At 47.0% G+C, this 26444-nt stretch overlaps 2 protein-coding genes across 4 annotated transcripts in view; one reads left to right on the plus strand and one right to left on the minus strand.

Annotated features, from left to right (window-relative positions):
* The first annotated feature begins 952 nt into the window (after positions 1–952).
* ZFTA (zinc finger translocation associated) lies at positions 953–23967 on the plus strand. The gene is made up of 5 exons (XM_072984070.2): positions 953–1994; positions 3997–4485; positions 5932–6324; positions 7752–8174; positions 11332–23967. The coding sequence occupies exons 1-5, from the start codon at positions 1916–1918 to the stop codon at positions 11862–11864; spliced, it is 1917 nt and encodes a 638-aa protein (XP_072840171.2). The 5' UTR covers positions 953–1915; the 3' UTR covers positions 11865–23967.
* The window catches only part of RTN3 (reticulon 3), a 52560-nt gene continuing 48511 nt past the window's right edge, over positions 22396–26444 (minus strand). For all 3 annotated transcript variants that reach the window (XM_078381961.1, XM_078381960.1, XM_078381959.1), the window contains one exon: positions 22396–25242. In XM_078381961.1, coding sequence (XP_078238087.1) covers positions 25197–25242 — 46 coding nt within the window. In that variant the 3' untranslated portion in view covers positions 22396–25196. The remainder of the gene's footprint in view (positions 25243–26444) is intronic.

The raw sequence follows: 26444 nt of genomic DNA on the forward strand, positions 1-26444 counted from the left end.
TTTATTCAAACTTTTTTAAACCCACCTTTCTTCTTCGAAAGGACTCAGAGATTAACAGTATTTAAGATAAAGACAATGAATCAACGGGGATTCCGTGAGTCGACTTCAGCACACATTTCTTTAATTCAGATGGGCCTACTCTAACTTTCATTTACTGTGCTGAACATAAAGCCCCATAAAGCCGTATATAGCTTGGGGTCCGGGCTATCTGAAGGATTTAAAAAAAAAACCCATTACTTTTTATTTAAAAATATTTTTATCCTGCCTTTCGCCTTAAAAGATCTTCGCCTGCTTGCAGAGAAGGACAGCAAAGACGAAGCCAGCCTGGCCTCCAGTGGGAGGGAGTTCCAGAGTCTGGAAGCAGCCACCAAGAAGACTACTCTCCTTTCCTGCCTTTCCTCTGTCTTGTCTAGATTAAGTTTCAATTTATCTTCCCTCATCCAGTTCATTTCTGACAAAACATCCACTGGAACCGGCTTGCCTTTCCCTTCCTTTTAAAGAACTTGCCTTTCCCTTCCTTTTAAAGAAGGGGCAACTCTTTTAACCTTTTAAAATTATATTACCTTCTCTCTTTTTTTTTAAAGCAGAGATCCTTTAAAACAAAATAAAAACCACAACAACCTGCAATCTGTTTTAATACTGCAATCAGTGTCAATATATATATATTTATTTACTGTGTGTTTAATTTTGTGTCTTTCGAAGTGACCCTAGGTTTTCTGTTGTGGAAGCAAGGTGGAATATCAATGAAATAAATCCACAGATTAATTAGACCGAGGCTGTTGGTCGGTGAGAAAATGACTTAAGAGTCTAACCCCGCCGAAGGTGGGTGCCTGTTTTCCTTACACCATCATGTCATTGCTTTCTAGGGCATGTTCAGATAAACTGGAGAGGATAGCTGGGAAAAAGGGACTTTGCTGGCTGGGGATTCTGGGTCTTGTAGTCACAGCTGCTTTTGTGTTCCCTGGAGAGAGAGAAAAGGTGGGTCGTGCAGGTTACTCATAAATCATAATAAATTTTATTTATTTCTTTGTTTTATATCCCGCCCATCTGGTCTATACGATATAATAAAGCAATATAAAAAAGGTAAGTTGTTTCCGCCAAGGGTGGACTTGGAGGCCCTTCAAAACAGCAAGGGAAGTAAAATAATGGGAATAAAACAGGAAGTGAAACAATGCCCAAAATCATGCCATCTGTATAATATTGGATTCTTCCCAAAAAATGAACCCATACATCCAGAATTGAACATCCCCTCTCAGGACCACTGAGATGGGTGCAGGAGAGAAATAACCCTTAAACAAACAAGAGATGCCATCCAGCTCAGGGGGGGGGGAGATCAGAAAAACGTGGGTCGATTGGGGTGTGTGTGTGTGTGTGTGTTTGTGTAAAAGATGCGATTGTTCTCCCACTTTTCTCCCCTCCCCCCAACCCTCTTGCAGAAATGGAGCGCGGCCCCTTTAAATTTACCCAGGAGCCCTTAAAGGAGCCCCAGGGGCCCCGGGGGGGGATAGAGAAAAAAAATAAGGCATCCCCACCCTGGGCAGCTCGAGCATGCAACGGAGCTATTGAGCAAAGCGCCCTGTTTGGCATTTCTATATATATATATATGTATATATACACTGTATATGTATATTTAATAGAAAGGGGTGCCTTTTAGATAAGCAGCATATAGATATGATATGTGCATGCATATATACATATATATATATATATAGTAATTTTTTAAAAATCAAACTAAAATGAAATCGATAGTTGCAAAGGATCCCCGGATCCAGAGCTAGCAGCAATCCAGAGAGAGGTGTTTGTTGTGTGTGTGTGTTTGTGTGTGTGCATCGGTTTGGAAACCTTGGGGGGGGGTTGCAATTTTTTGCTTTTTTTTTTCCGGGGGTGTTGTTGTTGTTGGTGGCGGCTGGCATGGATGCCTAGGAGGAGGAGGACCCGCGCCGGGGCCATGGAGCCCCCCAGCCTCCCCATCAAGAGGGAACCCCACGATCCAGGTGAGAACAAAAGGCCAAAAAAAAAAAAAGGAGAGGGAGGGGTGGGTGAGTGGGTGGGTGGGGGCTGGATGCGCGCTCCCGCCTGCGGGGACCCCCCCTTCTCCCGTGCACGCGCCACCTGCTGGCCTCTTGGGTGGGCAGGGAAAAAATATATATGTGGCACCCTAAAAATTGAAAGCCAGAGATTGGGGGGGGGGGAGAGGGAGGAGGATCACGGGTGGGGGGGGATTTAAGTTTGCACAGCTGGGAGGAGGGAGGGATGGGGGAGCAGGTCGAGGAGGGTGGGGGGCTCCTTTAAGATCCCTCTTTCCGGGCATCCCCTCTGCACCCCCCCCATTTGTTTATCCATACCAATGGATAAATAAAGGCATAAATAAGTTTTTTTTTTACAAAGCCTGGGAAGGGGGAAGAGATGGGCTCCTAGCCTTGCCTTGAGGGGTGCTTTTGCAGTTTGCATTTTTTTTTTTGCAGTTTACATTTTTTTTGCAGTTTGCATTTTTTTTTGCAGTTTACATTTTTTTTGCAGTTTGCATTTTTTTTGCAGTTTACATTTTTTGTGTGTGTCTGCAGGAGCAATGAGGGAGGCCACCCCAGATGATGTTTTTGAGCATTTCCACCCCCCCCAGGTCCCTTCTGGCTTTGGGAAATGACCTTTCTGAGGTCGCCCCCTCTCTTCTGCTCCCCCTTTCAAAAGGAACAGGATCCCTCCTTCCCTCTTCTTTCCCGGCGATTGACAGACTGTAGTCCCCAGCCAAGGATTCTGATTCCTTCCCTTCTTACCTCCAGATCCTTGCCTTGTATACTCCTTGAGGGCAGAGACCTCCCAGGGTTTGCCTGTAGATTTATTTCCGCCCAGAGATGAATATTCTGCGTATTCACTTTAATTTTCTTCCATCCCTCTAGACCTTTTCTCTCTCTCTTGTTTCCCCTGCTTGCATGGCGATATATATATTTTTTAAAATTACATTTTGGGGTAAGGGAGAGAGATTTTAGGGCATCGGAGCCTTAATACGCTCTTGGGCTGCCTTCTCCGAGGGTCTGTGGAGCCGGCCCTGACGCTAGGCATGTGGATGAAGCTTGTCCTCGGGTTCGAATGATTGCTCAGGGTTCTTAAAGGACCCACTCGCCTTGGACTCCAGAAAAGTCAGGCATTTTATTTTTACGCTGGCTTTGCCCAATATGGGGCTCTGCAGATCTGTTGGATACAAGCCCCAGAATCCCCAGCTGCCTGTTACTCCAACATAACCGGAGTATCCCTTTGTTTTGGCTGTCCGAAATAGCAGATGTTGTTAAGAATAAAAAGAATGATTTTTTTAATATTCTTAAAAATGGTGTCAGGTACAAAATCCATTCATAAGATGTTTCCAAAAAGCCCGTAAACAAGACTCATAAGGCAGCAGCTCTCCCCACCGGAACTGGGAACTGGTGATAATGGCAACCGGTTATTTTTTTCCACGGCTGGAGTGTCACTTTGGAAATTGTGAATGACTGCTACTGAGAAACTTTGGATTTTGCAACTCTGGTGCGTAAAGCACGAGTCGGGAACGGGAGAACCTGGTGGATCTTGTAGGACTCCGCCTCCCATCATGCCTGACCATTGGCCACGGCTCCTGGCGGTGATAGAAACTGGACTCATCCAGAGCAACACAGATTCCCTGTCCGCATTTTTAAAGTCAGGTGGGCAGGGAGAATTTACGTATTGTTACGTGCCGTCAAGTCAGAACCAACATATAGTGACCCTAATAAAAGTTTTCAAGGTAAGTGAGGTAATTAAGGAGTGGTTTTATCAGCGCCACCCTTTAGAGAGTTTTTAGGTCTGAGTGGGGATTTGAACCCAGGCCTTCTGAGCCCTAGTTCATCCCTGCATCCGCTCACCACACGGGGTGGGCGTGTGACAGAGGAGGCTAGGGTCAGCTGGCTGGAATGCTCAGCCCACACTGTTACAGTTCCTGTTGTGTTGTTGTTGTGATGATGACCGCCGTGCCTGTGTGGGTCCCCGCAGGTGACTCGCCATCCCCAGATGTGATATCTAATTCTCGGCACCGTGGTGACCTGAACTCGGGACGTCCCTTGTGGCCGGCGGGGAATGGCCTCTTGCACCGGAACGCCAAGGAGCCTTCCGCCCTCCTCGCCGGCGGGCGCAAATACTCCGACCACTGCGAAGAGCGGGCCTCCCGACCGGGCAAGAGCCGCATCCCCGGGCGGGACCACCGGCGGTATTACCACGAGCACTGGCGGGCCGAGTACCTGATGGACTTCAACGCCGCCCGCCACGGCATGATCTGCATGGTGTGCGGCAGCTCGCTGGCCACCCTCAAGCTGAGCACTATCAAGAGGCACATCCGGCAGAAGCACCCTTACTCTCTGGCGTGGAGCGTCCACGAGAAGGAGGTCATCATGAACAGCTGGGACGCCCACTTGGGCCTGGAGACGGAGTCGGACGGGGCGCGGGACGAAGCCGAAGCCTCCGAGGCCCAGCCGGGGAGCCAGGGTAAGAGGGCCCGATCCAGCAGAATGCTGGCTTCGGGCTTGGGCGCGGGAGGGGAACGGTCAGAACAACATCGCTGCTCATTCCTGTTTTTGAATCATGCAAGAGAGAGCCCCCATGGCTAATTTTGCTAAGCGTGAGAGGTTTGGGAAAAGGAGCAGAGTTGGCTTGTTTGCAAACTGTTAGTAACAATTATTGTTGCTTCAAAACCTTACTTTTGTGGATAGTTTTGGAGACGTTTTGGCCTTAGCAGTTGCTTCAAATTATTATTTCTTGGAGGACCTTCAGCGAGGCCCTTTTGGATGACTGTACATATTTTAAAATATGATTCTTATTTCAAAAAGGAGCAGAGAAGAATGCATTGCAAACAAGCAATGAAAGGAAATGCTTTTGTCCAGAAAGTAAAATTTCCAAGCTGTGTGTGCAGGATCTGTTTGATGTCTTGCTACTGCTGTACGATAGCATGGTAATTTTTTAAATGCGGGTGGCTTCAGGTTAGAGTTTGCCTAGAATCACAGAATCATAGAGTGATTGGGTTGGAAGGGGCTTGAAAGCCACTGAGTTCATCTCCCTGCTCAGTGCATGAATCCAAATTACAGTTGTGCCTCGCTTTACGATTGCCCCGTATAACGGCGAATCCGCTTAACGACTTTTTGCGATCGCAAAACAATGCTTCCTATGGGCAAAATCCCCTGTGCGATGATCGATTCCCTGCTTCGGGAACCGATTTTTCGCATTACGACAATCAGCAAACAGCTGATTGTCAGGTTCCAAAATGGCCGCCAGCTGAAGAAAATGGCCCCCGCGCTGTTTTCTAGGACGGATTCCTCGCTAGACAGGCACCGTATGGAGGATCTTCGCTGGATGGTGAGTTTTTAGCCCATTGGAACACATTAACCGGGTTTTAATGCGTTTCAGTGGGTTTTTTATTTTCGCTTTACGATGATTTCGCTCTACAGCGATTTCGCTGGAACGAATTAACATCGTTAAGCGAGGCACCACTGTAAAGCCGATCGGACAGAAGGTGCTCCACTTTTCTCTTGAGCGCTCGCCACCTCCTGAAGTCATGGGCTCCATGGTTGTACTGCACTAACCCTAACTGTTAGTTTTTCCTGCTATTCGGCCTACATCTGGCTTCCTGTAACTTGAGCCCATCCTGCACTCTGGGATGATTCAAAACAGATCCTGCCCCTCTTCTGTACGACTATTTTTCAAATATTTGAAAGGTGCTATCAGATCTCCCTCCGGCCTTCTTTTCTCAAGGCTAAACAGGCCCAGCTCTTTCCATCTTTCCTCCGAGGGCTTGGTTTCCAGCCCTCCTGATCCTCCGTGTCGCCCTCCTCAGAACTTCCTCTAGCGAGCGGGGCATCTTTCTTAAAGGAAGGCCTCGGGGAGAGAGAAAGAAACGAGAAAGACTGATTCCATTTATGCCTCTCGTTGTCCTGACAGGCGAATTCTCCTTTGGCAGCCGCAGGAGGCGACGTGCTCCCCGCCCCCTCTCTTCTCGTGGGGGACGCCGGTCATCATCCGACCTGCCGTTGAAAGTCTCCTCGGAAGGAGAGGCTCGGAGCCTCGAGCGCTACCTGAAAGAGTCCCTCCAGAGCTGGTTCCAGTCTGAATTCTTGATGGACTACGACCCGCAGGGCAACCGCCTCTTCTGTATGATGTGTGGCACCTCCTTGCCCAGCCTCAACTTGGACGACATCAAGCGGCATGTGATGGACGCCCATCCCAGCTCGCTCGGCTTCAGCCCGGCCGAGAAGGCCACCATTTTGGAAGCGTGGAACTCCCGCACGCCGGCGCTCGCGGTGGAGGGCAGGCGTAGAGGGGAGGCGCCAGCGGGTGAGATGGGAAGTGAGCCGAGGGAGGGAGGGAGGGCCGGCCGTGCAGACGTCGGGGTGTTGAACTGGCACAACTTGAACTCGGATCCCGGATTCATGATAAAGGATCATGGTGGATCCATTTTGAAACCAAGAAGACTGTCTTTCACATTATGGAGGGCGGTGGGTTTAAGTCTTTATTGGGGGTGTTACCCAATTAAAAACATGTTGGTTTTTAAAACCCATTTCAATTATTTTTACCAATCCAACAATTAAACCTGCAAGCCAATGCTTGTGATTAAAGCTGCATTCTCCAGTCAAATGCCCAGTAGATGCTGGACATTGAACTGGAACTGAGAGCGAAAGAGATTCAAGGAAACACCAGAATAGTGTCTGATAGAGCCAGGTGGTTTAGTGGTTAGAGAGGTGGATGAGGACATGGGAGACCTGGGTTCAGGTAACACAGTTCAGCCGTAAAAGTCACTGAGAACTTGGCCTAATCTTTCTTTTCTTCCCTGCCTTGCCGCGCAGGGTTGTTGTTAAGAATAAAGTGGGAGGAAAGGGAGCCTTGTGCCTTGAGCTCATTGGAGGAAAGGCAGGATAGAGATAAAACAAAAATAAAATAAATTGAAAATAGAATAGATTAAGCAATAGTGGGAAAGTACATCCATGTTTCAAGATGAAAATTCCTCCTCAGTCTGTCAACAATTTAGTTGGGACAAGAACCGTATTTTTTAAAAAAAATTAGCAGAGTAAATAATACACCAAAATGTTCTGTTAAGTTCAATATTAGATCATGAGGAAAGAGTAATGATAATCCATAAAGCCTAAGAATGGGTTGGGATCAAGACTTAGTTGTACTTCTAGTGGACCTATTGAAATACAGTGGTGCCTCGCATTACAATGTTAATTCATTCCAGCGAAATCGCTGTAGAATGAAAACATCGTAATACGAAAATAAAAAGTCCATTGAAACGCATTGAAACCCCTTCAATGCGTTCCAATGGGCTGGAAACTCACCATCCAGCAAAGATCCTCCGTAGGGCAGCCATTTTCGGTGGCTGTCTTGCGAGGAATCCATCCCAGAAAACAGCGGCGGCCATTTTGAAACTGCCGATCAGCTGTAGAAAAATCGTCGTTTTGCGAAGAATCGGTTCCCGAAGCCGGGAACCGATTGTCGCAAAGCAAAACAAGCCCATTTAGGATGATCGTTTTGCAATCGCAAAAGCGATTGCAAAAATGTCATCATAATGCGGTTTCATCATCATGCGGGGCAATCGTAATGCGAGGCACCGCTGTATATGAGATAATTTCAACTTGATCCTGCTGGCTGATGATGATGGGGATTGTAATACAAAACTAAGGCACTAGGTTGGAGAAGTTTGAAAAAACTTTTCTGGTGCCCAGAAAAATCAGTTCTTATTTTCCGCTTTCGCCGCTCATTCCCAGAGGTGAAATCAGAGCTGTTACCGCAGGACCTGAGCGTGAAGGAGCAGCCTCCGTCGCCTGACCCCCCAACTGGGGAGGATGGGTCCACCGAAGAGGCCGGTCCTTGGGATTCTGAAGGGAGCAGTCCAGCCGTTCCGGCCCGGGGCCGAGACCACCGGCGCTACTTCCAGGAACACTGGCGGGTGGAGTACCTGATGGACTACAACGGCCTGCGCCACGGGCTGGTGTGTATGGTGTGCGGGAGCGCCCTGGCCACCCTCAAGATGAGCACCATTAAGCGCCACATCCAGCAGAAGCACCCGGATTCCACCCGCTTGAGCCACCGGGTCAAAGCCCTGATCGTGAAGGAGTGGAACCGAAAAGTAGCCCGGCTGTTGGACACGGAGGATTCCCTGCCCGAAACGGATGCCGAGGCAGACCCAGGTGAGGCGGGAGATGGATGACGGGGACCGAGCGTTTCTTTTTTCATCCGGCAAAGCAGGATGTGAAGGCTCTGCGAGGGAGAGGGAAGCCCGTTTGTAGGGACTACGACTCCCAGCGTTCCCTCAGCGGCTGCATCCCTGGCAGAATTCTGAGAGCTGCACTCGAAAAATACCAAACTGGACCACTCTGGTTGTGATTATTTTAGGTGCAAGGTTTTAAAGTAGCTTTCAAAACTGTTTCGTTTATTTATGCTTTAATGTTTTTGGCGTTCTTTTTTTTTTTAACTTGCATTTGTTTATTTGCTTACCCTGTAAGCCGGCTTCGGTCTCAATTTCTGTGAGGGAGGTCAATCCAGTCAGCAAGCAAAAAAAATTTTTTTTTTTAAAGTTGAGGGGGTTCTGGGACTTTTAGGACACACCAACAGCAATTCCACCACTGGAAATTGTGAAAAAATGCGGAGAAATCAAAACAGGGCAAGGTATTTCCTGTTTTATTTACGGGTGGTGGTTTTGGGGGGGTTGGAAAGACTTGGGGCTGTCAATATCTGACTGCAAAACTGAGGGAAGAAAGCTTCAGGGACCATCAGTGGAGTCTGAGAACATCCTGAGGGGAATTTTGCATGTCGGTTACAGCCCATGTCTTGACCACCTCTGGGGAGGAATAAAGGGGAAATGAGGAGCAGGTCTTTTGTGAAGTGAATAGCTCTTACTTGCTCATTGGGTACTGAACCAGCTTCTAGCACTTTGAATTATAGCACGGACAGCTTGCAAAAGAAAAATGTTTTTGGGGAAAACCCATTTCTACTCCACTTACTGTGAAACTTGTAGTTAAGCTCAGAGTAAACAAGGGTGCCTAAGGAGAGAGGTGGCCGGTGGTACTATCATTGCTGCTAGTCAGAAATCCCCTTAATGGGGCTGGCGACTGCATTTAGGGGTCCTGGCATATTCCAGGGTTTGGAGCCTCGTGACGCAGTGATTAAACCGTTGTACTGCAGCCAAAACTGTGCTCACGACCTGGGGTTCAATCCCAGGTAGCCGGCTCAAGGTTGACTCAGCCTTCTATCCTTCCCAGGTTGGTAAAATGAGTACCCAGCTTGCTTGGGGGGGGCAATGTGTAGCCTGCATAATTAACTTGTAAACTGCCCAGAGAGTGCTTGAAGCGCTATGGGGCGGGATATAAGCAGCACGCTTTGCTTTGCATGCTTTTTATGATGGCTGAAATCTGGTACAAGGCTCGGAGGGCGCGCACGGAGAGGCAGGAAAGGAGGTGGTCGCTCATTGTCACTTCTGATTTTGAGAACATTTTCCTCCAGTTCCTAAGGAAGTTGGGGGATGGGGAGGGGGGGCAAAATGGCTCCCTCTGTGTGTCCCCAGAGGTTATGGGGGGTTTATGCAGGGTGGTGTCAGGGGCTAAGCAGGAGATGCCTTGGAAGGACCCCCCCCCCCATCGGCCAGCTGTGATGTAAATAAAAGACTTGAGCCATCTTGCTAGAACTGGGGAGGAGGAGTCCAACGTTGAGCTGCGCTGCTCGGCCTGCCTGCTCTTTAGCTCCTGATCCTTGTGAAACGGGCAGGTTCAAGGCCCTCGTTCGCTCCCTTCGTTTCGCCCCGGCATCGTTAAACTCGACTTGGCTGGAAGCCTGTCGAAACGGGAGGCTCTCCTTTGTGGGGAAGGCTAGACGGCCTTCCCGTTGGGAAAGGGGGTAGCCGGCTTGGTTTGTTTCTTTCCCTCCTTTCCTCCCTGCTCCTTAAGCAAGGAGAGCCAGGGTGGGGGCGTGGATGAGGCGTGGGACTGAGGCTCAGGAGGCCGAGTTCGAAACCCTGCTTGGGCCGTGGGAACTCACTGGGGATGGCCGCGGGAAAACCACTCATATATTTCAAAAAGCTAACTGGCGTCAGCCTAATTCAAAAGCAGTGTGATGCATGTACGTAACCACCGCCTTAGGCAAAAGAAATATCGGAGTGTCTTAGAACTGTCCACCATAGAATAGCTTGGGGTTATCCAGTCTTCTGACTTTAAAAGGTGCTCCACATGAAGAAGATAAGAAGGGGGAGGGAAGAGGAAGTATAGTCTCCAAATCCTGTGAGGTATTAGTTGGACTCTATTCGGCACTGGTTAGGCTTCATCTCAAGTTCCGTGTCTGGTTCTGGAAATTACAGTTTAAAAAGGATGCCAAGAACTTGGAGCAAGTTCAGAGGGAGGACGACAAGGATGATCAGGGGAGTGGAAACTACGCCCTAGGAGGAAAGGCTGAAAGAACTGGGCAGGTTTAGCCTTGAGAAAAGAAGACTGAGGGGAGGTAGGCTAGCATTTTTCAAATACAGTCATGCCCCGCTTAACTATTACCTCGCATTACGACGAATCCGCTTCACGAAAATGTTTTTGCGATCACAATTGCAAAACGACGGTCTAAATGCGGCTTTTTTGCTTTGCGAAGATCGGTTCCCTGCTTCGGGAACCGATTCTTTGCATTACGATGATCAAAACAGCTGATCGTCGTGTTTTCAAAAAGGCCGGCGGGTGCTCAAAATGGCTCCCCGCTGTGCTTAGGGACGGATTCCTCGCTATATAGGCACCAAAAATGGCTGCTGTATGGCTGGACGGTGAGTTTTTAGCCCATTGGAACGCATTAACTGGGTTTTAATGCATTTCAATGGGTTTTTTAATTTCGGTTTACGACGTTTTTGCTCTACAGTGATTTCGCTGGAACGGATTAACGTCGTTAAGCAAGGCACCACTGTATTTGAAAGGCTGTCATACAGAGGAGGGGCAGGATCTATTCTCTGTCATCCCAGAGTGCAGGACATGTAATAATGGGCTGAAGCTACAGGAAACCAGATTTCGGCTGAAGATCAGGAAAAACTTCTTAACTATTAGAGCAGTACGACAATGGAACCAGTTAACGACGGAGGTGGTGAGTGCTGGAGACATTCAAGAGAAAAATTGGACCATCCTCTGTCAGATCTGCTTTGGCTTGGATTCTTGCCTTGAGCAGGGGGTTGGACTCGATGGCCTTTAGAGGTCCCTTCTGACTTCATTATTCTATGATCTGGAAGACAGAAGGCAAAGTTGGGTTGTTGAATAAGTGAACGTAGGCATGACTGGATTGCCCAAATCCCTGCCAGCTCACAGTCTCTCCTTTTCAATATCTTTGCAGTGGATTTGCAGTACCCACGCAAGGCCTCTTTGTCTCCCGAGGAATCTCAAGAGGAGGTTGCGACACCGGGGAGAGAGGAAGAAGAAGAGGAAGAGGTGACGGGGCCAGGGAGACCGGCTCCCTCCCAGCGCTCCCCGGGGGCCACGTCTCCCTTGACCGGGACTGCGCTGCGCCGCTGCCAGCGCCGGAACTACCAGCCGCGCTGGCGGGAGGAATACCTGATGGATTACGACGAACAGCGGCATGGGTTGATTTGTATGGTGTGCGGGGGCACCTTGGCCACGCTGAAGGTCAGCACCATCAAACGGCACATCTTGCAGGTCCACCGGTTCTCCCTGGAGTACACGGCTCTGGAGAAGCAGACCATCCTCGAGGCTTACGCAGAGAACGACCAGCCTCCGAAGGCCAGGGAGCCGAGCCCTCTGCCCGCCGCCACCGACAACCTCGGCTCCGAGGCCCCCGATGTCAAGCCGGACATCCAAGACGCAGGGAAGACGGCGCTGGGTTGCAATTTACCCGTATGCACGGCATAGTCATGGATCTGGACCAGCTTGTAGAGACAGGGTGGACTTCTTTTAAAAATATATACATATATATATATATATATTCCTGAAATATTCCGTTTTAAAAGTTCTGCAACTGGAACAGATCATGCCAGTGCCTGGGAAGTTCTCTTCGTTTGTTTTTGCATAAACTCCATTTTAATTTGCATGTTCTTTTGTCGAGGTAAAGGGGTTTGAGGGTGGTCCCCCCCGTTCTTTTCTGCATCTTTTTTCTTTGGAGGAGGGAGTGTAAGTGTAAGAGGTGCAAGTGTACAGTGTGTGTGTGTGTGTGTGTGTATGAGAGAGAGAGAGAGACTGTTTTTAAAGTCAACATGGCAGGTGAGGTGACTTCCTCCTCCTTGGGAGCCAGAAAAGGGCAAAGTCTGTTGGACTCAAAGAAAAACTTAGACAGCCACCCGGCAGATATCCTTTGATTTGTATTCCTGCATCGATCAGGGGGTTGGACTTGATGGCCTCGTAGGCCCCTTCCAATGTCATGATTCTGTGACTCCAACACCCGTTAGCACTAGCTGGTGTAGCCAACGATGAGGACGGCTAGAAGACCTAGCCAAGCAACGTTTAGAGAGGTTGCCTTTTGCTCTCTCCCTTTTGGGCCAGCGTTTGGCCTTCTAAATGTTTTGGCTCACAGTTCCTGGTCCTGCCCAGTCAGCAGAGCCAGTGGTAAGGTATTTTGGGAATTTCAGGAACATCCGAAGGGCCAGTGATGTTCCATTGTGAGCAAAAAGCATACGGGTTAATACGGTGGTCTGCAACGGATGCCTTCAGCCGGCTGCTCAGAATGGCCACCAGCTCATAGTTTTGCTCTGGGAAGGCCCCCTCCTAGGCATGTACAGGTGTGTGGTTTTGTTTTAATCCCCCTGTTTCTGTAATAAGCAATATACAGTCATGCCCTGCTTAACGATTACCCTGTATAACAACGAATCCGCTTCACGATGATGTTTTTGCAAAACAATGTTTTAAATGGGTTTTTTTCGCTTTGCGAAGATCGCTTCCCTGCTTCGGGAACTGATTCTTCGCATTACGACAATCAAAACAGCTGATTGTTGGGTTTTCAAAATGGTCTCCGGGTGTTCAAAATGGCTCCCCGCTGTGTTTTTGGAGGGATTCCTCGCTCTACAGGCACCGAAAAAATGGCCGCCCCTATAGAGGATATTCGTTGGACGGTGAGTTTTTCAGCCCATTGGAATGCATTGAACGGTTTTCAGTGCGTTTCAATGGGCTTTTTTATTTTGCTTTACAACGTTTTCGCTCTACAGCGATTTCGCTGGAACGAATTAACGTCGTTAAGCGAGGCACCACTGTAGGTCCCTGTTGACGTATGGCTTGTTAATCGTCATGTGTCATCAAGTCAATTCTGACTTATGGTCAGAACTTTTCAGGGATTTCCAGGTAGAAAATATTCATTAGTGGCTTAACGTTTCTGTCTTCTTGGGGTGCCCTGGGACTGTGCAGCTTGCCCGAGGTGACACAGGCTGTCTCTACTCACAAAGTCGTGTTGCAGAGTTGCCTTATCAACTTCCTCAAAATCATAGATTTTGGAAGAGAAGGACTCACAGCGTTAAAAACCTGTGCTTCGTATCCCTATGGTCTTGAGTTCAAAAACCCCTCTACAATCCCTCTGTGCTGCCTTGGAGAAATATCTCTGGAAGGGGTGAACTGATGGCCCTCCAGATGTTTGCTAGAGCAGTCCAAATCCCAGTAGCCCCATTGGGATGTGTAGTACTTTTGGAGGGGAGGGAGTTGTAGCCAGAGTGGGGAGGAATGACCGGACATGAGGGTATGATGAGCATATATTGGTTCCTACCTGCCTTGTGCTTTCTTTTCACATGTGTACAACTAGTGTTATCTCTGCTGAAGGGTGGGCTTTGGAGGTGGTGGTGGCGGTGGTATCCTTCCAGTAGATCCCTGCACGCATTGAGTATCAGCTCCCTGGATCAAAGGCTTGGTTGCCCTTATGTCTGTTTGTTTTTGTCTTCTAGCATCATCTGGAAGGGTATGCCCACTTTAGCAAAACTACAGTCTCACGTTGGAGGAACAGTTCATCCTTTCTCTCTTTTAAGTACCTGGTCCCTGAATGTTCCCTAATTAGGGTTGTGTTTCTGAGAGTGTGTGTGTCATTTTGAGAATGAATTAGTTAATGGCCATCTCCTGTATTCCTAAGACCCCTAGTAATTGTTAGGGGTGGGATTTTCATATATCTTGGACTTGTAAAGCCCATAATTTCCCATTCTGGGAGTTCTACCTAATTTATACACACCTTGTTATTGTTTAGTCACTAAGACGTGTCCGACTCTTTGTGACCCGATGGACCAGAGCACGCCGGGCCCTCCTGTCTTCCACTGCCTCCCGGAGTTGGGTCAAATTCATGTTGGTGGCTTTGATGACTCTGTCCAACCATCTCATCCTCGGTCGTCCCCTTCTCCTCTTGCCTTCACACTTTCCCAACATCAGGGTCTTTTCCAGGGAGTCTTCTCTTCTCATGAGATGGCCAAAGGATTGGAGCCTCAGCTTCAGGATCTGTCCTTCCAGGGAGCACTCAAGGTTGATTTCCTTCAGAATGGATAGGTTTTTTCTCCTTGCAGTCCAGGGGACTCTCAAGAGCCTCCTCCAACACCTCACTTCAAAAGCCTTCTTTATGGTCCAGCTCTCGCTTCCATACATCGCTACTGGAAAAACCATAGCTTTGATTTTTGTTGGCAAGGTGATGTCTCTGCTCTTTAAGATGCTGTCAAGGTTTGTCATCGCTTTCCTCCCAAGAAGCACATGTCTTTTAATTTTGTGGCTGCTGTCACCATCTGCAGCAATCATGGAGCCCAAGAAAGTAAAATCTGTCACTGCCTCCATATCTTCCCCTTCTGTTTGCCAGGAGGTGACGGGACCAATGGCCATGATCTTAGTTTTTTGATGTTGAGCTTCAGACTGTTTTATCCACTCTCCTCTTTCACCCTCATTACAAGGTTCCTTAATTCCTCCTCACTTTCTGCCATCAGAGTGGTTTCATCTGCATATCGGAGGTTGGTGATATTTCTTCCAGCAATCTTAATTCCGGCTTGGGATTCCTCCAATCCGGCCTTTCACATGATGTATTCTGCTTATAATAAGGAGGGGGACAATATACAGCCTTGTCGTACTCCTTTCCGAATTTTGAACAAATCAGTTGTTCCATATCCAGTTCTAACTGTTGCTTTCTGTCCCACATATCGATTTCTCAGGAGGTAGATAAGGTGGCGAGGCACTCCCATTTCTTTAAGAACTTGCCATAGTTTGCTGTGGTCCACACAGTCAAAGGCTTTTGCGTAGTCAGTGAAGCAGAAGTAGATGCTTTTCTGAAACTCTCTGGCTTTCTCCATAATCCAGCGCATGTTAGCAATTTGGTCTCGAGTTCCTCTGCCCCTTCGGAATCCAGCTTGTACTTCTGGGAGTTCTCGATTCACATACTGCTGAAGTCTACCTTGTAGGATTTTCAGCATAACCTTGCTAGCATGGGAAATGAGTGCAATTGTTCAGTAGTTGGAACATTCTTTGGCACTGCCCTTTTTTGTGATTGGGATGTAGACTGATCTTTTCCAATTCTCTGGCCACTGCTGAGTTTTCCAAACTTGCTAGAATATTGAGTGTAGCAACTTAACAGTGTCATCTTTTAAGATTTTAAATAGTTCTACTGGAATACCATTGCCTCCACTGGCCTTGTTGTTAGCCAGGCTTTCTAAGGCCCACTTGACTTCATTCTCCAGGATGTCTGGCTCTAGGTCAGCAACTACACTGTCTGGGTTGTCTGGGACATCCAGATCTTTCTGGTATAATTCCTCTGTGTATTCTTGCCACCTTTTCTTGATGTCTTCTGCTTCTGTGAGGTCCCTACTATTTTTGTCCTTTATCATGTCCATCTTTGCACAAAATGTTCCTCTAGTATCTCCAATTTTCTTGAACAGATCTCTGGCTTTTCCCTTTCTATTATTTTTCTGTATTTCTTTGCACTGTTCATTTAAGAAGGCCCTCTTGTCTCTCCTTGCTATTATTTGGAAGTCTGCATTCAATTTTTTGTAACTTTCCCCATCTTCCTTGCATTTTGTTTCCCTTCTCCTCTCTGCTATTTCTAAGGCCTCATTGGACAGCCACTTTGCTTTCTTACATTTCCTTTTCTTTGGGATGGTTTTTGTTGCTGCCTCCTGTACAGTGTTACAAGCCTCCATCCATAGTTCTTCAGGCACTCTGTCCACCAAATCTAGTTCCTTAAATCTGTTCTTTACTTCCACTGTGTATTCATAAGGGATTTGGTTTAGATTATACCTGACTAGCCCAGTGGCTTTTCTGACTTTCTTCAGTTTAAGCTTGAATTTTGCTATAGGAAGCTGATGATCAGAGCCACAATCAGCTCCAGGTCTTCTATTTGCTGACTGTATAGAGCTTCTCTATCTTTGGCTGCAGAGAATATAATCAATCTGATTTCTGTACTGCCCATCTGGTGATGTCCATGTGTAGAGTCGCCTCTTGTGTTGTTGGAAAAGAGTGTTTGTGATGACCAGCTTGTTCTCTTGACAAAACTCTATTAGCCTTTGCCCTGCTTCATTTGAACTCCAAGGCCAAACTTCCCTGTTGTTCCTTTTATCTCTTGACTCCCTACTTTAGCATTCCAGTCCCCTAGAATGAGAACATCTTTCTTTGGTGTCAGTTCTAGAAGGTGTTGGAAATCTTCATAAAATTGGTCAATTTCAGCCTCTTCAGCATCGGCGGTTGGGGCATAAACTTGGATGACTGTGATGTTGAAAGGTCTGCCTTGGATTCATATTGAAATCATTTTGTCATTTTTGAGATTATATCCCAGTACTAATTTTCCCACTCTTTTGTTGACTATGAGGGCTACTCCATTTCTTCTATGGGATTCTTTCCCCACAATAGTATACGTGGTAATCATCTGAACTGAATTCGCCCATTCCCATCCATTTTAATTCACTGACGCCCAGGATGTCGATGTTTATTCTTGCCATCTCTAGTTTGACCACCTCCAGCTTCCCAAGGTTCACAGATCTTACATTCCAGGTTCGTATGCAGTATTTCTCTTTGCAGCATCGGACTTTCCTTTCACTTCCAGGCACGTCCACAGCTGAGCGTCCTTTCGGCTTTGGCCCAACCACTTCATCAGCTCTGGAGCTACTTGTACTTGTCCTCCGCTCTTCCTCAGTAGCATGTTGGACGCCTTCCGACCTGAGGGGCTCATCTTCCAGCGTCATATCTTTTAGCCTTTTGTTTCTGTCCATGGGGTGTTCTTGGCAAAGATATTGGAGTAGCTTGCCAGTTCCTACTCGAGGCGGATCGCATTTAGTCAGAATTCTCCACTATGACCTGTCCATCTTGGGTGTCCCTGCACGGCATCTCCCACAGCTTCTTTGAGTGACTCAAGCCCCTTCGCCACGACAAGGAAGCAGTCCGTGAAGGGGTATACACACCTTACAGACACCTAAATATGGCTCACCTGGGAGAACGTTCATACACTGGAAGGTTTTGAGTCTTAGCTAGGTCTAGCTTTGCTCCAACTTCCTGTTCCTGCCCCAGTGCTAGCTGGGAGCTTTCTTTCTGAACAGGAAGCCAGGTGGAAATAGGTCGAGTTTAAGCCCCAGAGAGCCTTCCAGTGTAGACCTTTCTCCCAGGCGAGCCACAGTTAGGCGTCTTCAAGGTATAAATCAGATTGAACTCCTGGAATGGGGAATTATGAGATTTGTAATCCAAAAAAAAACCCACTTCAGAAATCCCGTCCCTGTTAATTTACGCTGATCCAGCACTGGTGGTTAGTTATGTCAGGACAAGAAAAAAGTTTCAGGTAGGACAATGCTTTGGTTAACGATTTCCATTCCCCATTAAGGGCCTCTTTGTACCATTAGCTAAACGAAGTAGCCTGGCATTTGCTGGACTCCACCCTGTCAAAATGCTGGGGTTTGTTGGTTCTGTGGTTCTCCCATGGAGGAAGCATCTTTGCTTAGGAAATAGGCTTAGCTTATAAGACAACACCCCAGCAACACTGGAAAATCTTTCTCTGATTATTGTTCTGCATAAAGATAGGAATTCCCATCATGGAAATAAAATGTTCAGTCCCCCCCCCCACTATAAGCAGTGGTAGAGTCCAGAGACGTCCCTAACCCAGCCACCCCCCTGGCTGCGTCTGATAGTACCAACTGGCTCACGATTCCCTCTTTGGCGGTTGAGTCTCTTTGGTCTTCCTGACAGTTGTTCCTCAACCTTGCATAGCTCAGGTGTTCTTAAACTACAACTCCCAGAAACCCTGGGCAACACAGCCGGTGGCAAAGGCTCGTGGGATTTGTACTCCTAGAACACTTAGGTTACCCAAGTGTCCAGTGCTCCAGATGTTTCAATCCAACCAGGAAAACCAGGGGATTGTGGGAGTTGTAGTGGAAGACTAAAGTTCCTGACCCATGGGGCGTTTTGGCATTTTTGTTTTTTGTATCTGCACTTATTGCTCAACCTCTTCTGTAAAAGTGACTGGGGCAACAGGGAGCACTTAATTTGGTTTTGAACCTGTTCTGTAGGTACAAACTAGTGCACACTAAGCTTGCTAGGACGCTTCTCTTTGTGTTGGCACCTCTGCGAACAGACACTGCTAGGTTGTTGTTTCTTTAAATAATTGTTTAGAGCAGGAAGAGTTAAAAGGCTTCCTTCTCCTGTGTACTCAGCAGTTTACATCTCTGGCTGCAGTTTGGCAGTTCGATTCCCCGCTGGTCCTCCTTGACGGGCTGGACTTCATGATCCATAGGGGCCCTTCCAGCTCTGGAGTTCTAAGATGATGATGACGCAGGTGGAGAACAGGAAGAATATGGAAACTACTCTTTTTCTGGACTGAAGTGCTTGAGATCTCCAGCAGACACAGCCAGGGATTTTGGGAGTTTGATTTAAAAAAGCAACAGCCCACTTTTCCAAGATCTGAATAGAATCAACTAGATCTGTGGGCCTACAAAAGACTCTCAGCATCACAGGGTGCTCTGTGGTTGTGTGTTGTGTGTGTGTGTACTTTTGCCCTTCAGAGTCTTTCACAACCCCTTCCTATTTGGGCCAGGCTTAGGGGGGGGCTGATGCAAAATTGTGTCCAAAAGATACCTAGTCTTAATGGGCACTCCACCACATCATCCTCTTTTGGACTTAGTTGTGCAAGATTTTGATTCTCCCGAAAGAGGATTTTGAAACATAACAGATACCGTTGGGAGCAGCCTAGGAGGCGAGTCTGGAAGAAAAAGGAAAGCAGAATTCAGACCTTTTCTCTGCCTCCTGAAGAGGCATGGTGGGATCAGGGCAACAGGTTTGAAGCCGCTTTCTCCCACCTTGATCCTGGTGGGAAGGTCTTTATTGTGGATCCTTGAGAGCTACAGCTAATCAGAATGGACCGTATGGGGCGAAATCAAGTTGGCTTTGATCTCATTACAAACTAGCCTTGTCTAGTCCTTAAGATGTTGGGCAGGGCCAACTCTAGAGGAGTTCTAGGTGAAAGCGGATGGGAAATGGAGACCCAAGCCTCTTCTTAACTTAAGGGTCCTCATCCTTTTCATATGCTGAGGCAACTAGGATTGGAATAGGGTGGAACAGAACCTTAGAAACACATGGCCAGAGATCCATTATACTGTGTTTCCCCGAAAATAAGACAAGGTCTTATATTAATTTTTGCTCCAAAAATGCATTAGGGCTTATTTTCAGGGGATGTTTTATATTGTTTTTTTCCATGTACAATAACCTACATGTATTCAAACACAGTCACGTCCTCTTCTTCTGGTTGCTGCACAAGGGTGGAGGGCGGGAGTTCACTTAACTGGGGCTTATTTTTGGGGTAAGAGCATCCTGAAAAATCATACTAGGACTTATTTTCAGGTTAGGTCTTATTTTCGGGGAAACAGGGTATGAGGATTGAAAAAAAAATATCCATAAAACTGAACAGGTTTTTTTTTCTTAAGCATTAGGATAAACAAAGCAAGATCAAGTTTGCACTTATTTTCATTCTGCCACAGCGATAGAAATTTGTTCCATTTGAAACATTGCCCCCTTCTCTAACCTGCCTCTTCCCTTATGGGTCATCTTTGACACCTCTGTTCTTCATCTCTACCATCCTTTCCTTTAAAAAAAAAACAACAACCAATAGCTTGGATATTTTTTTATAGCTCCCCTTGTAAAACGTGAACTCTTGAGGTATATAATGAATAACGCCTGTTATGACCTTGTGACTGTGGTGAAACCTTGTCCATGTCTCTTGTGAAAAGGTGTTTTGCATCCATGAGGTATGTTTTTTATATTGATATTATATTATATTATCTATATATAAATATATATATAAGCACTAAGTTTTGTAAAACAGGTTATGTCGAAATAAATCCTTTAAAAATTGTGCTATTTTAAAATGCGGTCCCAGATGTTCAGTTTTCTGTTATTAATAATTATTATTAAGCTTGATTGCTTTCTCAAGGCGGCATTATAAATTTAGCCCTTCAGATACATTAGACTAAAACTCCCATAATTGCACAGCCCATTGCATCCAGAGGGCAGTAGAATTTGCTGGGGGTGATGGGAGCTGTAGTACAACATAGAAAGGTTTAGTTTGGGGAAACATCTGTAACAGATGGTCTTTCAGACTTGGCTTAAACATCTCACATGAATTCCATCACACTGGCGCAGCTTGTATCATTAGAAACTTTGAATATCTCCTTGCAATTTCCAACCACTGATTGATTCTAGCTCTCACCATGTTCTTGAAATGTTAAAAAAAGGCACAGAAGACTGCCAACCGGTCACGAGGGTCTATAGGAAGACTGTTTTTGACCATCGGTCCACCTTGCTTACTGCTGGGGAACTTGTGTTCCTCCATGTATTACTGAACTTCAGTTCCCATCAGCTGCAGTGTTTAAGTTCTGATGGGCATAGTTGCATGCACAGGATTTCAATCAAGTGCATGACTGGGGAAGCACAATAGCATCACCCCAGAGAACAATTTTTAATCACTAAACCTCTACTCTACAGTTTTCATAACTCTCATGTAATGCTGTGTTGTGGAAGTGGTGGGATGAAGGAAGGAAGTCTTTGATTACTGAAAACTGACAGGCCTAGAAAGATTTTTGGTAACTAAAGACTTCCTCTTTTTGTTCCAATCAATAAAGGGGTTACACAGAAGACAGACAAGCCATAGGATAGATGTAGGAAGCATGTAATGTCACTACCCTTCTGCCAGTGGAAGTTATATAACAGGATTTCAGCCAATGCTATGCATAGTCTTCAGTGATTTTTTTAATTGAATATGTATTTTTAAGGAGGGTGCAGCCCTTCCAACTCCTTTTAGCTTCAGCCACTGTGGCTGACCCTCCATTCTCAACATGTAGAGGAGCACACTATGCCTACCCATTTTAAAGACTCGGTATGGACAGTCGGGAAGAATGTGATGTCTTGGTGACAAGCCACCCTTTGTCAGAGCCAAGCACCACGTTGAGACTATGGCCGAGGGAATGCACGGTCACAAAGCCAGCATGATGTGGCAGGCAAATTCGGGACTCCTCCTCGAAAACCGAGAATCACTGCAGTTATGTTTACACTGCAGACATAATAAAGAAGGTGATGGGAGGAGGATAGAAACCATACTGTTTCGACTGTCCATGCAGATTGGCTTTGCCGAAGCAAAAGGACTCCACGAGATGAGCTTGGAAGTAGCATGTTAGCATTAAAATTAGAGACGGGATATTCGTATTTGTCTCCCACTCAGCAGCTGAGCAGGGAAACGCATCATCCCACCTCACTGGAGTGGATGGCAGTGCAGGGAGGCAGGGAAGCCTTGGGTGGGCTCCTTCCACGACCGGTGGAATGCTTCCGATGATGGCTGTACGCGCCATGCAAAGCCTGGGTAAGTGGACCGGGCTGGTTCTGGGGGGCAGGGAGGTCAAAAGGGCCTGGCCACCTGTGGTGGCGATACTTGTAATCATCTCCTCTGGGGAGACAAAAACAAATATCCCATCTCTAATTAAAACCATCAAGTTTGCATGAAAACAGGAGAAGCAAAATGATGCATCGAATCTTCTAAAAGTAAGATTTTGAAAGAGCGTACCCATCAAGTTCTCTTGTCTTCAATACAGAGGCAGCAATGTCAGTACTGCTGTGTTTTTTCCAAAACTCCAACAACAGGCAAATTATGGTCCTTCTTCCCTCAGTAAATGTTGGACCATACCTCCCCCTCAGTCCTCACAATGGGCTGTGTGAGCTAGAGTGCAGGATAGCTGTGGAGCTAGCTGGCTGCAGAGCCACAGGTTGGAAGTTCAATCCCGCACTGCGTCTCCGTGATCCTGGTTAGACTTGATGATCCCTAAGGTCCCTTTCCAGATCCGCCGTTCTAAGATTCTGCGGCTGGTGGAAGCTGCGCTCTCAACAACCTCCGAAAATGGAATTTAGGGGACACTGAATCGCCCTGGCTCCAAATTCCATCTTTTATCATTATCTGAAAGTAAAAACTCAGGAAACCAAAAAGATGTGGAGTTTGTACGTTGTGCTCTTTTTATTAATAATACCAGATCAAGTTGCAATTTTTTTCCTTCTTTAAATCTCAAACCAGCTTTCTTCTGGTCCCTTAGCGCTACCCATAAGTTTTAACGATGTACGCACAGTACACACAAATGCACACAAACGCAAGAGCTTCATTAGTAGTTTCTGTCATTTTTTCTGTCTACGTACATTTTCTTTATTTACCTTTTAAAAAAAGAAAAAAAGGAAGAAAAAAAAAAAAAGGAAAGCCCACCGGGCCACGAAGAGATCGGGTTCACGATACTCAAACACAGCAGTAACATGACATACGGAAGAGCTAAGCCAAAGACTCTCAGTGTGGAGAAGAGGCCCTTGGAAAAAAAAGGGAGATGGGTGGGTGGGCAGGTTCGGTGGTGCAGAAGCATACAGATACTCACGTGCCTCTTGCTAAAGCAGGGAGCGAGCCCCCTACAGCCTTCCAACTTTTGCTGGATTGCAAGTCCCGGCATTTCGCACCAGCGAATATGCTCGCCTGGGCTTATGGGCCTTGCAGCCCGACAACATCTGGATTCGCTCGCCCCGTCTCTTATTCTCCAAAGACAAACCCATCCAGCAATCGCCTACATCTGAAACATCCCCTACTGCACGTCATGGTGTCTTCTGACTAAATCAGACACCTTTCGCACTCAGGACACGGCCCTGCTCGCCGTTCTCAGAGGGGAGCTTTGGTACACAGGCAACGTTCAGAGAAGTGGGAAGTATGAAAGGTGCCGTGCAGCGAGGGGGTGTTCCAGTCTGTAGCAGCCGCAGCTGCTGCCGCCGTATCTGCAAAGAATCAGACTCGCTGTGCAAATTCAAGAGATCCCTTCTGCTGTATTCTCCACTATGCATACCCAACATCCTAACAGGAGAGGTGGTGGTCCCTGTGATTTTAGCTGCCAATCTAACACGGATCCCTTCGCTCAGCCTACAGAAGTGAGGGACTCCCCTCCATTAAGCAGAATTCCAAACCAATCTTCCACTCTCTCCCCCCCCCTCCGCATTTCATCAGAATATCATAAAATTTGCAATGGAGTCGTTTTAACTTGGTGCACAGAGTCAGTTTCCCGGCGCCTGCAAGCTGACAAACCATCCTATTGCGACAAATCTGTTCAACAGAGACTTCCCAAGGGACAACGACAAAAGCAACTTTTCCCCAGAACAAAATTCTCCGATGCCACCTTTCGCTCACCCAACGGTCTCTCTAAAAGTAAAGACACAACAGTAAATATGCACTAGTGAGTTTCTGAGTCAAGGATGCAAACTCTTGTGTTGAAACTACAGCCCCCCGGTCCTACGGCTCTCCGACAGCCAGGTGAGGCCAAGAGAGAGCAAAGACATTGGGGATTTCGATGTCGGTGCCTGTGCTCTGCAATTCCCTACCTCTATGACCTCAAAGGACTAAAATTACAGGGTGGGATGGGGTCAAGGAATCAGTTACATGCAGAAGTTTGGGCTTTTCCACAGCTTATTTTGTTTGTTTGTTTACAGCAACGTGTACAGCAGTTACAGACATTTTCACTTCAGAGTTAAGATTTTTTTTTTTTAAAAAAATACAACCTTATTCACCCCACGGGGGAATGGGGCAGGATACTGTAGGTGTATGATGAGCAGCGACAGAGGAAGGCAGAGGATGAACCAGACTAAAGAGCAGAACTGACATCATTAAGGGAGATGGGTTGGAGGGTCCCCCCCCCTTTCCATCAGCTAGGTAGACGGGGCGAGGGTCAAGGCGCCGGGAGAGAGAAAGCAACTGGCCAGGGGTAGCTCAGAGTGTTCTCAACCTGGCCCTCTTGTTACAGGCTGATTAGTTCATGCCAGAACGATAAGATGAGCCCACGGAGGGGCCAAGAGGCATCTTTCGCCTTTCATGGAATGGGAACACAGCACTGGATGAAAATCCAATCATTTTTACTAGAAGGCAGAAGGGCAGGGGAAAAAGCACAGAAGTAGGAAACACTGATGCTAAAAGGTTCACATTGTTATCATTAAGAAAATTAATTAAAATGTGGGGCCGTGTCCAGGGAATTAACCTGTTGCAGCAATTGTTGACAGTTAATCTATGCATTTAAAAATAATTTAAAACTTCTCAAAGTGGCCCAAATGGCCACCCCATCCGCCACAATCACCCCCCCAGAGAGAAACCAATTAAAATACAGTGAAATGTTAAATCACAACTCAATAAATGGGTGTCCCTGTCCATTTAATGGTTAAAATGATTACAAAGTCTTAATTTGCTGTTAAAATTTTAGAGATTAGGGAGCGATGAATTAATTGTCAGCAAATTATACCCAAAGCTCCAGAGGGAAGGGAATAAAGAAAGAAAACCACCTTCACCTCGCAGCTACTTAGCCTATGAGGCTGGGTTTTGAAACCCACAACAAGTTCGGTGGAGTGGAGATCATGTTTCTGCCCAGGAAAGAGCATCCGGCTTTGGGTTGCCCACTCCCTGTCCCATCCAAGACGCGATGATCGCTCAGCCTGCTGGGGAAGCCAGAAGGGTCCCCCCACCCCTTTGCTTTCCCTTTGTAAATTCCTGACACCAGTTCATGCTTAGTCCAGTGTACTCTGAGCCCAGTGTTTAGGCCTGGGGGAGGGGAAGGAGTGGAATTTTTTTTAAACAAAATCAATTAAGCTTGGAATGCAGACATCAAGCTGACTTGGCATGTTCCTTCATAGGTACAAGTAACAATGGTTATAACTATGACACAAGAGAATTTTTTTTTCCTGTTTCGATTTAGTGAACAGCTGGGTCCTAGCTCTCTAGCAGAATTACTCTGGCTTTTTCTTCACAGCTCCAGGAACCTTGGCTTGGATCCTGTGGGGGGAAGAGGAAAGGGGTAAGATTGCAAGGCGCTTACAAAGGAGAACGCTTAAAATGGTTAAAGAACATCTCCCGTTATGCTAGTAGTGCATCTGTCATCTGCCATAGCCAGTGGGTAAGGAAGGGTGGGGGCTGCAGACCACTGCTCTGCCCACCTCCACATTCGCCCGAGTGATCCATATCACGTTTCTGAAAATGCGCGGGCGCTATGGCTTGAAGTCATCATCCTACTGGACCTAAATGGGGGTCTGGATTCTGGTCAATTGCTGGATGGAGGGGACTCAAGAAAGCCTGCCCCTGAGTTTCGTTGGAGAGGTGTGATATCAATTAAACACGCTTAAGCTAGCACGGAGCAAAAGGTCCCTATGGATCTTGCCAATGGCTTCTTGGCATGTGTAAAATTTGCTTATGCTGCTTGTGATGGAAAAGATCTGGCCTCTGGAAAAGCTCTGGGCTCATTTGGCTGGAAACACAGGGGCACAAGACAAACCGCTGGCCAACGTGTATGCCCCAAAAAGAGCCACACAACTAGAAGCCAGTAGAAACAGGCCTCGTGTTCGGGAGTGACAGCACAAGGACTGGGTGCCTGCCTGCTTTTTAAAGAAGGAGACGTCACTTCCGCTCGGGGGGAATGACCAGCTAGGAGCGAACCTCTGTATCGCCCAGCAAGGTAAAAAGCTATTAAAATGCATATCTTCTTTTAGAAGACTATTTTTTGTTACATAAATCCTTGAAGAGAAGGATAAGGGAAGTGTACAGCTAATTAAACTAAGGACTGTGTTGTTTCAAAACCGGGAGTTACTTTCACTTTTGGATCCGGTAAGCTTCTGGATATTTCCAATTGCCCTGCTCCTAACGGAAGCCTAAAACAACAATAATTATTCTTAATTAGACCTCTCTATGTCAAAGAGGAGGGATAAACCTGTCAAAGCCCTTTCAATTTCAGGGTGATACCTCTGATATCATAGGTGCTACTGGGTAACAAAACCAGTCAAAATATCATGAGTGTAATCACACCTCCCCGACACAGCGTTAAAGGTGTTCCAGGGAGCAATGCTGGCTGATACATAAGTAGGAACATGGCTTTGTTCCCCCCTTGGCTGCCAGATCACTCCCTACTGCAGTTGTCCCATACTTTTATCCGGGGAGGGGGTGAGGGATGAGTGGCTCTGTGACCTTGGCTTCAAAGTCTGGGA

Source organism: Pogona vitticeps, chromosome 15, assembly GCF_051106095.1.
Source record: "Pogona vitticeps strain Pit_001003342236 chromosome 15, PviZW2.1, whole genome shotgun sequence".
NCBI classification, from domain to species: domain Eukaryota; kingdom Metazoa; phylum Chordata; class Lepidosauria; order Squamata; family Agamidae; genus Pogona; species Pogona vitticeps.

Bases quoted from the DNA above. Each gene is read 5' to 3' on its own strand.
- ZFTA (XM_072984070.2), top strand. From the start codon at position 1,916: ATGCCTAGGAGGAGGAGGACCCGCGCCGGGGCCATGGAGCCCCCCAGC. The intron at 6,325-7,751 runs GTGAGATGGGAA...GCTCATTCCCAG, and splicing joins TAGAGGGGAGGCGCCAGCGG to AGGTGAAATCAGAGCTGTTA. The intron at 8,175-11,331 runs GTGAGGCGGGAG...ATATCTTTGCAG, and splicing joins GGATGCCGAGGCAGACCCAG to TGGATTTGCAGTACCCACGC.